This window comes from Prunus mume, linkage group LG2 (genome assembly GCF_029339155.1).
Source record: "Prunus mume cultivar Tortuosa linkage group LG2, ASM2933915v1, whole genome shotgun sequence".
Lineage (NCBI taxonomy): Eukaryota > Viridiplantae > Streptophyta > Magnoliopsida > Rosales > Rosaceae > Prunus > Prunus mume.
This window is the reverse complement of record NC_142699.1, coordinates 20,656,946-20,668,073: the sequence shown is the minus strand read 5'-3', so window position 1 is coordinate 20,668,073 and position 11,128 is coordinate 20,656,946. Positions and strand designations below refer to the sequence as shown.

Genomic DNA, 11,128 nt, shown 5'->3' with positions numbered 1-11,128 from the left:
TTATTCGCATACATTCAGCATGGTTTTTACAACATCGTTGATATATAATATAAAAATAAAAAAAAATTGACAAAAATAAAATAAATAGAGTTCCACCTCTCTCATTCCTTCACTAATAATGTCCATAAATTTCGTTTTATTTCCTCAGTCTCATTGTCCGTGGCTCAAACAATGTCGACGGTTAGAATAGAGCCTCTTCTCCACTACTATCGCAGAGAAAAACCCAGCTACCGTTCTCCATCGAAGTCATTCAAGCTCAGCTCTTTGAATGCTTTGCCTAAGAAGCTGGTCTACAATGGCCGGAGCTTCTGCAACTTCGAGCCTCCCACTCCCAGGGCTCTCACTCTCAGAGCTGCCTCTACCGACGCAGCTACAGTCGAGACCTTTGAATCCACCGACCTCTTCTTCAAGGAGACCTTTCCTCTCAAGCGGACTGAAGTGGTTTGAGCTTTTCCTTTCTGGGTCGTCGTCTTTTTCTGTTGGTTTGTCGAATCTTTTTGTATTGTATTCGGGGAAAAGAAGCTATTGAGATTGAATTTGAAAATACGCAAGAAAAGAGACTGTTGAGCTTGAATTTGGAGCTCTGCAATTTCTCTTGATGAACAGTGTTTCCAAAGCTGGAAACTTGTAGTGGTGTTCGTTTATTTCTTATAAATTTTACTCTTTCCTCTGTTTTCTCGGCGACCATACAGAGCGTCAAGTTTTATTTCTGAGTTTAGCGATGTCTTATTTAGTCTACTTGAACTTGTAGGTGGAGGGGAAGATCTTTGTCAGATTAGATCATGGGAAGAATGCCAAGAATTGGATGCTGACCGTTGGTTGTAGTCTTCCTGGAAAATGGGTTCTTCACTGGGGAGTTTCTTATGTTGACGACGTTGGCAGGTAAAGCTTCCACTTAATGTTAGATTGCAATTACTCTCTGTCTCTCTCTCTGTCTCTCCATAGTGTTATACTACTCTCATAATAACTTAAGGAATGCATATTTATTTTTTGCAGTGAATGGGATCAACCTCCTAGTGAAATGAGGCCACCTGGTTCAATTCCCATCAAGGTATGTATTGGGTTCTTAAGTTTGATTGCGGAGCTCCGTTCAATATGAATTTGAAATACTTGTGGAATTTCAGGACTATGCAATAGATACACCCTTGAATAAATCAGCGTTGCCCGTAGGAGGTGATCAATCTCATGAAGTGAAGATTGATGTTAAACCCAACAGTGCAATTGCAGCGATAAATTTTGTTCTCAAGGTTCTAATTTTCAACTATTAGCAGTTGAGAATTTCGTCCTTTATGTTAGATATGCAGGCTGTTATAATGTTATGCATCTTTTTGTGAGAATTTCTGCCCTTGTTGGGGGGTTTTGGTGGTGCAGGATGAAGAAACTGGTGCTTGGTATCAGCATAGAGGGAGAGATTTTAGAGTGCCTCTTGTGGACTACCTGCAAGAGGATGACAATGTGGTTGGAGCAAAATGGGGCTTGGGCGCATGGCCAGGTTGTCAAAGCCATTCTATTCTCTGGTCTACTTGATTTATTTTGTTTGTAATACTGTTGGATCGTTTACACTTTCCAACGATTTGCAGCCTGAACCAATTTGTGATTTTCCAAGAAATGGTGTAACAAAATCCTGGAGGAGTGATGAGTGCCCTAGTTAAACATAAGAGTGAAACTGACTCCCTTGTTTCTATACATCTTTAAAAAAAAATTGAGGACAGGACCCACTTTCAAAACAGACTAATAAGGTCAACACGTATAAATGATTCCTTGTCTAGTTATTCTTGTAGTTATATACTGAAATGGAAAGCAGTGTGTTTAGTAGCATGAATTCTGCCTGAATATATCTAGCGTGAATTTATGTCAATGCCAATAGTTGAGCCAAGTGGCTGTCTCGCAGTCACTGCTACTAAGTTGTATAGCCCAAACATGCCCACCCTTGTCGGCTGTGGAGGTGGGTTATGGGTGGTTGGTTTATGATCTTCAGTTTTTCTCCAGAGTTATCCATCTTGAACTGAAAGAAAGTTGCTTGTCTCCTTTTCAATTTTAGGAGCTTTGGGAAAGCTATCAAATGTGTTTGTCAAAGCAGAATCATCGCACTCCAAAGATCAAGATAGCAGCAATGAATCCAGAGACCCTCAACAGAAAACTAGGCGTGTAGAAGAGTTCTATGAAGAACTGCCTATTGCAAAAGAAATTGCTGTGAATAATTCAGTAACTGTTTCTGTAAGGAAGTGCCCTGAGACAGCTAAGAATCTTCTATGCTTAGAAACAGATTTGCCTGATCATGTTGTTGTTCACTGGGGAGTTTGTAGAGATGATACTAAAAGATGGGAAATTCCAGCTGCCCCACATCCACCAGAAACAGCAGTATTCAAGGACAAGGCTTTGCGGACTCGATTACAGGTTTCTATGACCTTTTCTTTTCTTTTCTATTCCCTCCCCTTTCTCGTGCAATTATTTCTTGACGGCTTTGCTATTGGTTTTTTTTTTTTGGGTAATATAACATTGAATATATGTATAATACCTCTTTTAGATACTATCACACAATGTTACTATTCTAATTATGGGATCACTGTTATTCTTTCTGTTTTTTTTAAATTTTAGATTTTTGCTCAAAGAAACAATTTCTAATACTTTTGCGGGACAACATAATAACTGGAGATCAAGGAGTTGAGTGCAAGTTTGTGCTCACTTGATCATGCACAAATATGTTCCTTTTAAATTTCTAATTAAATTACTAATTAGGTCATCATCTTTGAAGATCATGAAACTCATGCTACATTGTTAGTTTTAGTTAACTCTTCAGGCGTACAAATACCTTTGTGTTGGTTGGAGCATGATTTTGAACAATGGAGACATGGGATTGTTTTTGAGAGCATTTATATGATCAAAACCCAATCTGAAGATTTTGTTAGCAGTTCAGTGCACACGTACTTGGTGTACATTATTTAGATGATAGAGAAATGGTGAATGCATATAAGTTCTGGCTATAATCATCTTCATGCTTGCAATTGTTTGGTTAATCATTAATCTTAAATTTACTGTCATTATACTATATGTTCTTCTCCAGAAAAAAAAAAACTTTAAAATCAAGGTTTCCTAGTTATGTTGTGCCTATTTGAGAAATTTTCAATTAAGCTGATCAATAATGGATTATTTTCTAGATCAATTTTGTTATTTTCATGGGTATCCTTTTTTTGTTTGGTCGAATTCTCATGGGTATCCTGTGTGCAGCAAAAAGAGGGTGGAAAAGGATGTTGGGCATTGTTTACTTTGGAAGAAGGACTCGCAGGATTTCTTTTTGTTTTCAAACTAAATGAAAGTACGTGGTTGAAATGTGCGGGCAATGACTTCTACATCCCTCTGTCCAGCTCAAATCACTCAATTGCTCTACCAAGAGAGGTTCCATCTGAAGATGCAAAGGTACCTGACAGTAGTACAGAAGCAGTTCAAGAAAAAAAATTTACTGCATATACCAATGGAATAATAAATGAAATAAGGAATTTGGTGAGTGACATTTCCTCTGAGAAGAATCAAAGGACAAAGTCCAAAGAAGCACAAGAAAGCATTCTTCAAGAAATAGAAAAATTGGCTTCCGAAGCCTATAGTATCTTCCGAAGCACTGTTCCAACTTTCACAGAGGAAGCAATTTCAGAGACTGAAGAATTGAAAGCCCCTGCCAAAATAAGCTCAGGGACAGGCACAGGTTTTGAAATATTGTGCCAAGGTTTTAACTGGGAATCTCATAAATCTGGAAGATGGTACATAGAACTCCAAAGTAAAGCTGCAGAATTATCTTCACTAGGTTTCACTGTGATTTGGTTACCACCCCCTACAGACTCTGTGTCACCTGAAGGGTACATGCCGAAGGATTTATATAATCTGAACTCCAGGTACCATATCTTAAATTCATAATACACATAATAATTTTGTCATGGTCTTCATAGTTCACTCCAAATAATTGAGCTAGCTCTGTTCTGCTTTCACTTTGATTACTATTTTCACTTGTGTTTTTCAAAAATTTATAACTATTTTTGTAACATCTCTTGAAAAAAAAAGAGGTAGTTTGGCATACCTCTGCTTGCTTGGTTTATGCACATTCTGATCAACATACCAATCACTTGTTGAACCTTAATGTTTAGTTCTTTATCGTTTATGGGAATGGTAGTAAATTTCCTTTTATTTGGTTTTGAGGGTTACTTTTCTTTTCTAGTCTTCATATTGAACTTTCATATAAGAGATGCTAGTTAGTATCATTGTATAGAGTATACTGTAAAAACTAAAAAGTACTGACTGCTGCTGTCTCACACTTCTCAGATATGGAAATATTGACGAACTGAAGGAGACTGTGAGGACATTCCATAAAGTCGGTATAAAAGTTCTTGGAGATGCTGTGCTGAACCACCGTTGTGCAGAATATCAGAATCAAAATGGTATTTGGAATATCTTTGGTGGTCGTTTAAATTGGGATGATCGTGCAGTTGTTGCCGACGATCCACATTTTCAGGTATTTAATTTTTCTGTGCCCGTCTTAATTTCATTTCTAAATGTTCATGGGTATGCTCAGAAAGAGACATGATATTTAGTTTATTTTGTGTGCTCACATGTGTACATGTGATACTGTAGTTTATGAACTTGTTAGCATGTGATACTGCGGTTTATTTCATGTGCACAGATGTGCTCATGTGATACGGTAGAATATGACCTTGCTAGCATGTGACAATCCTACAAAGTAACCTTAAATTCGTTTCTGGAATGTTGACGGTGCTCAGCATTACAAGGGACAAACATAGTGCATTTATGGTCCAAATCGACCAAATGGCGACCCTAAATTCATATTTGATTTCAATAATATGAATAATGAAAGGAACTCTTTACTGGAACATGTTACCTGTTCTTTAGACTATCTTCTTCCGTCCCCTTTTCTTCACATGTATAGTTAAAAAACTGATTGTCTAGGTCTGTTCATTTTATGGTTGATTGGATATTAATTTTGGAAATTATTTTGTAATCTCTATAGGTTACTAAAAGTAATATAGAATAAATGTGATATGTGGGAAGAAGAAATTATATTACTTCTAGATTTGTATTAGACTACTTTTGTTGAGGGGTAAAAGTGTGAAGCTTGCAGCTTATGGAATTGCCTTCGTATGTCTATCATATGTGCAGAGTGAATGTTTATCTGCCAAAGTTTGCCTAGTACGTTATCTTGGTGACATTTTGTATGCAGTATGTTTTGAGATTGGTGAAAATGCCTTCTTTTTGTTATACAGGGCAGGGGCAATAAAAGTAGTGGGGAGTGTTTTCATGCTGCTCCAAACATTGATCATTCACAGGATTTTGTGAGGAAGGATATCAAAGAATGGTTACAATGGCTAAGGTTAATAGTCTGGACTATTTACTCCATTTCCTAAGATGTGCTTATTATTTGAGAATTCAACTTAAGATTTGTATCACACTATCACTAAACACAAATATTGTATGTAAAAGAGAAATGCACATCCTAGAAACTAAAAAGTAGATCCTGAAGCTAGATCATCTCTCTGTTATAGGACATGTGTAAGTTTGGGCACATTCACAATCTAGATCATAGATTTGAGTTATTGTGCTATGGAAATTAGAGTAGTACCTTCAAGGGGTGTCTCATAGCATTTCTCGGGATTTTCCATAGAGCAAGTCCTAGTTGCCACCTAGCCTTGAGACCCTTTGTTCTTTTTAGAAATAAATGCACTGATGTCTTCTTGAGTGGGTTCATGGTCTTTTGAGTTTAAAGGCAGTCTGTTAGAGGTTTCATTGATGGTATAAACTTACATTGTTTTTATTTTGACGAGAAAAATGTAGTATACTTTTACTGGTTGTCTTTTCTTTCCATGGGGCCATTTTATGCTTTCTAGTGAATTGCTTCTAATTTGGGTTTTCCAACAAGCAATTGGTTCTTTTCATACTTCTCCTTTTCTTGAATTGAATATTTCAAGAGTTCTTGAGATGAGGTTATCTCATGCATTTCTTATACATATGCTGATGTACAATATCAGTTTGGCCTTTGCATTTAATATTTATGGACGTTCCTTAAAAAATTATGGACTTGTTATATTTTATCGTATTGAAGTGCATTTCCCTTATGCTGCATATGTTGGGAGTTTACTCTAGCGTTTTGATGTAAATGTATGAGTGACTCTCACAGGGAAGAAATTGGGTATGATGGATGGAGGCTTGATTTTGTTAGAGGATTTTGGGGTGGTTATGTCAAGGACTACATAGATTCTACTGAGCCCTACTTTGCTGTAGGCGAGTATTGGGATTCCCTATGTTATACATACGGTGAAATGGATCACAATCAAGATGCACACAGACAGAGAATTGTTGATTGGATCAATGCTACTAATGGAACTGCTGGTGCATTTGATGTCACAACAAAAGGGATTCTCCACGCTGTAAGTGTTCATATTTGTAATTTTAAATTGCAACTGCCAATTTTGTTCTCAATTGGTCCCTATAGTACACCACAGTGGTATCAGATGGGCTTATATTGATTCATAGGTTTATTTTAATTTTATTTTTCTTCATACTATAGTGTTGACTTGTGTGTTGAATTTTAGCATCCATTTAGTGGGTGCCTTATCAGGCATTATAGTGAAATATTGCTTATAGTTTTTGGCAGAATTCTGGTTGTTCCATAAGAAGCAGTATCACCTAGTGGCAAACCATGTTTCTAAATCAAAGAAAAAGGGCTTTTGAGAGTGCTCACCTACTTAGAAAGGACATGGTTTGCACCTCAAGTATTGGCTTAAAGTTAGCATTTTAAGTGGTACATAATACTCAAATGCGTATATGTGATATGATCAACTATATTAGCTTGTTTTCCTTTTTATAATCTAATTTTGTTCGATGTCCAGTCAAGAGGTTCAGTAACTGTTCTGAAGAATGATATGCTTTTGGATACACTGGCCATTGTCTATAAACTATAGTTATTTGCTTTCCATGTTTGTATGATACTTTTGTTCACATAGAATATATTTTGTAGGCACTGGAAAGATGCGAGTATTGGCGATTATCAGATCAGAAGGGAAAGCCTCCTGGGGTTCTTGGATGGTGGCCATCTCGTGCTGTCACTTTCATAGAGAATCACGATACTGGTTCTACTCAGGTTTGAACTTCTTTGATCTTGAATCCCGTTATTTTCTAGCCAAGAAGAATATTGATCTGTCCCTATCGGACAGCTGAAGGTAAAATCCACCTACCTCCAACAGCCCGTATCAGATTCAAGCTTGGGTAGGACATTGATCTAAATTTCACCTTTTAACATGATACAATCCAATTGAGAATGAAGGCATTTTCCTACACTGAATTGCTTTCCTTAAATAAGGGGCAACTTTTATTTGTAGATGACATTCATGAGAAATCCTGGATCATTTCAAAAAAATTTGTTGTTTTAAGACCTCTTTGCTAGAAAACTTAAAGTTCACTACCTGGGTTTGAAATGGGCCCTTCCATATGAGCACTTCCCAAGTGATGGAATTGGTCTCTTTTACATTCTGGATGGATCACCATATATCTTGAGTTATCTCTTGCTCCTCCAACCTTCCTTTCAGGAACTCAGATAAGTGTAAAGCAGAGAGTAGTGTTTGGACCTTTCTATAGTGTTGTCGTTACTTTTGATATTTTAGGAGTAACCAGCTACAAATTTTTACTTTCATTCTTTCCTTTTGAAGGGTCATTGGAGGTTTCCACATGATAAAGAAATGCAAGGATATGCTTACATTCTGACTCATCCAGGAACACCAACAGTTTTCTATGACCACATTTTCTCTCACTACCATTCTGAAATTAAAGCTCTACTCTCTCTGAGAAACCGGAACAAGCTCAACTGTCGGAGTAGAGTAAGTATCAATAACCAAGTTGTAGGCTTCATTCACTATCGAACTAGATGTCTGTTTCGTTTTTCTCATATTATCAAAGCATCGATTTGTTTTTTCATTTTACAATATAGGTTAAAATTACCAAGGCAGAAAGAGATGTTTATGCAGCCATCATTGATGAAAAGGTTGCTGTAAAAATCGGACCAGGTCACTATGAACCCCCAAGTGGACCTCAAAGATGGTCTATAAGTGCAGAGGGCAGAGACTACAAGGTCTGGGAAAGCATCATAACTTTGTCCACAACGATATTATGTAGCTATGAGTATATAAAAGTTGATTGCAGGATGATTCAATAAGGAAGTTCCCATATTTTACATCTAAGCAAATCAAATGGTGCCAAGCTAGAATAATATGTATTTCTCTCTGGAGGTCTGGCTGAGAACCTTGAATTGAAGTTTTCTTGCCATGCATTTCCGGAGTTCAAGGGATTGTCAAAGCTCCACAGACGATCGGAAAGACCTGCTTTCAGCAATAGAAAATTGCAGCCAGTCGGCTAGGTGTGGAAGTGGTGAGCATGTTTTAGGTTCAAAAGGGCAGTGTTTCCATCATATACACTATTGATATTTATTGTGATTCCTTCTATGCAAAAACATGTTCTGGTGTATATTCCATTAATGTGTAAACAAGTTATTGTTCATTGATTAATTAATAAAGCAATGTTTTTAACTAAAAATGTCTAATTGCAAGAAGCTTGTAACTCAAGAGGTTAGGAGTATTTACTCATGTCCATAGGTCCTAGGTTTGATTCCCTCTTCCCCAATATCGCTTGTATATAAAATATTTTAAAAAACTCACAATGTTTTAATTAGTGCATCACGAAATAAGCTTTTTTTTTTTTTTTTTAACGGGAACACAATGACACATGGGATAACTTACACGTGTCATTGTGACTTGTTTAAGCTTGTTTATTGTAGTATTCCTTGAAACTTTGGTCAAATCTCATTTTACCCATTCTCCTCAAAGTTAAAGTGGCCCACTTAACCCTCTTGACTGTGGTTTTGTATTTCACTTTACCTCCCATCGTTAACGCTATCCAAAAGATAGTAAAAATTCTGACGTGGTAGGGTCATTATGGTAAAAGCACACACGGTGGCCAATGGCTGAGCATAATCAGCGTCCTACATGGCAAAGTGGACCCCACATGCTTTTAAAATTGAAATCTAAGTAGTTGATTTCGTAGATTTGGCCAAACGAAGAAGCTTCTAAGTCGAAAAAATTTGGGGATTAGGGTTTGGAGTGTATAATCGAAGAGAGAGAGAGAGAGAGAGAGAGAGAGAGAGAGAATAAGGAGCAAATATTGCAGAAGAATCGAAATCTTAGGAGAAGTGCGAATATCTAAGAGACTAAAGAAGACAACGATGGTACCGAGAGAAAAATGAGGTTCTCAACGCGAGTATGGTAAGTGGCCCTTCTCTTTTGACATGGAATCGATGAAAGTGAGAGACTTACAGAGTGTGGTCTAGGTTTAAGCTTCTTTATTGTCTGCTTGCTTTGTTGGGTCCAGTCCAAAGGCGTTGAGTTTGAAAAGTCTGGAATTAAATATTGTTGCGGTCCCCTATGTCTTGCTGTTATGTTTTCCTGTTTACTAGTTGTTTAAAGATTCTTTTAGTTCATTAAAAATATTAGTTGCGTGTGAATGTTGCTCCATTTCTATTTACTGGTAGTTTGGTTGTTGTGTTCCCCTTTTTAAACTGTACATGTGGTTAAAATGTGTTTTTTAGTGTTCTGTTGTGCATATGACAAAGGAATAATCACATTGAAGTACACCATGGAAGTAGAATGATAAAGTCCCAAACCTCAATGAGTGGTGGTTTTATGTTGGGGGAGGAGAAGGGGGTGCCGGTCTGTTGATTATTTGGATTAGTGTCTTGTAAACTACATAAATTTGTTAGAGATATATGGGTATGCAAAAAAGCTTGGTTACCATGACCAAGTGGTTGTGACAGGAATACAAAATGGTAAGAAAGTGTGTAGACAGTGATGCTCAGCTACTTTAATGGTGTCATTTGGTGCCTCATAGCTTTGGAAGAGGATTGTAATTTACTTGGAACACCCCACTGTTATTAATGTGGATGAAACTACAGTGGCTTGGAGGGAGATGGGTCCTAGTTGTTAGATATATGCCCTAGAAGCCAGTATAAAAATGGAATATTCTAATGATATAATATAATTAATGTAATCAAAGGGGTGTGAATGTTACTCTAAGATACATAATGCACACAAAGTAACAAGTCCATTGACAGGACCCGCCCTGAATCTCCTCGGAAACCGGGACGGAACCGCCTAAATTCCGACATCACCTCGATGCCGGGCCCACTTACTAAAGATCGAGACTTTCTACCAAAATTTGGCGAGTCTCCCCTGTAAAATGAACATTCCCAAACTTCAACCTGTTCATAATTACCGTTATAAACAACTAATCGCAGCATGCTTTACAAGCAATAAAACAATTTACAACAAAGGCTTCACCTCACGATTTATACCTCAAGATGCGTCTGAGTATATCTAAGAAATTCAAAAACAACAATGTACAGTTTAATCGAAGGAAAAGGTGAAGGAGTCCCTACGAAGACTCAAGTTTCGAGAGCATCCGGTTTGGCTTGATGTGGAGCTCGATTGCTCTCGGGTCAGCGCAAAACAAAAATTGTGAGTGGACGAAAATTAAGTCAGTTCAATTAAATCAAAATAATATAACCCCTACCTTATAAAACACATGCAACGAATCCAGATGCATAATAAAACTGTCATAAGCAGTGTATAAACATATACTAAAAATCATACCGGATACCAAATCCGAAATCCGTGAATCACACTTCACAAAACCCACCACTTAAAACTTAGAAGTCCCGAGAGCTTAAACTCTCGAAAACGTACCCAATGGTACAACCGGCGAGGAAGTATCCTTACCGAGAAATAAGAACGACCGAATACTCATATATATATAATAGTAATATAACATATAATAATAAGAATATATAAATATAACCACAATTTAGTTGTACCGGGGAAACAATCCAACCGGGGGATTGTTTGACTAGTCCACATGGCAGAGCCATTCCTCAATGCACCATGTGTCTAGGGAACGAGCCATCCAACTGGGGAACAAACTCTCATCCAGCACGTACAGCCAACACAGTCAAAGCTTGTACGCCTGAAATACCAGTTCCTACGCGCGCAGACTACCCCAAATCCAGGGTCCACAATAACATCCCCTC

At 37.4% G+C, this 11,128-nt stretch overlaps 1 protein-coding gene across 1 annotated transcript; it reads left to right on the top strand.

Moving 5' to 3' along the window:
* The first annotated feature begins 93 nt into the window (after positions 1-93).
* AMY3 (alpha-amylase-like 3) lies at positions 94-8,586 on the top strand. Its single transcript, XM_008223435.2, has 13 exons — positions 94-441; positions 752-882; positions 997-1,051; positions 1,125-1,247; positions 1,372-1,492; positions 2,042-2,397; positions 3,229-3,887; positions 4,312-4,501; positions 5,268-5,374; positions 6,179-6,428; positions 7,019-7,141; positions 7,707-7,874; positions 7,985-8,586. The coding sequence occupies exons 1-13, from the start codon at positions 172-174 to the stop codon at positions 8,207-8,209; spliced, it is 2,778 nt and encodes a 925-aa protein (XP_008221657.2). The 5' UTR covers positions 94-171; the 3' UTR covers positions 8,210-8,586.
* The last annotated feature ends 2,542 nt before the right edge of the window (positions 8,587-11,128 follow it).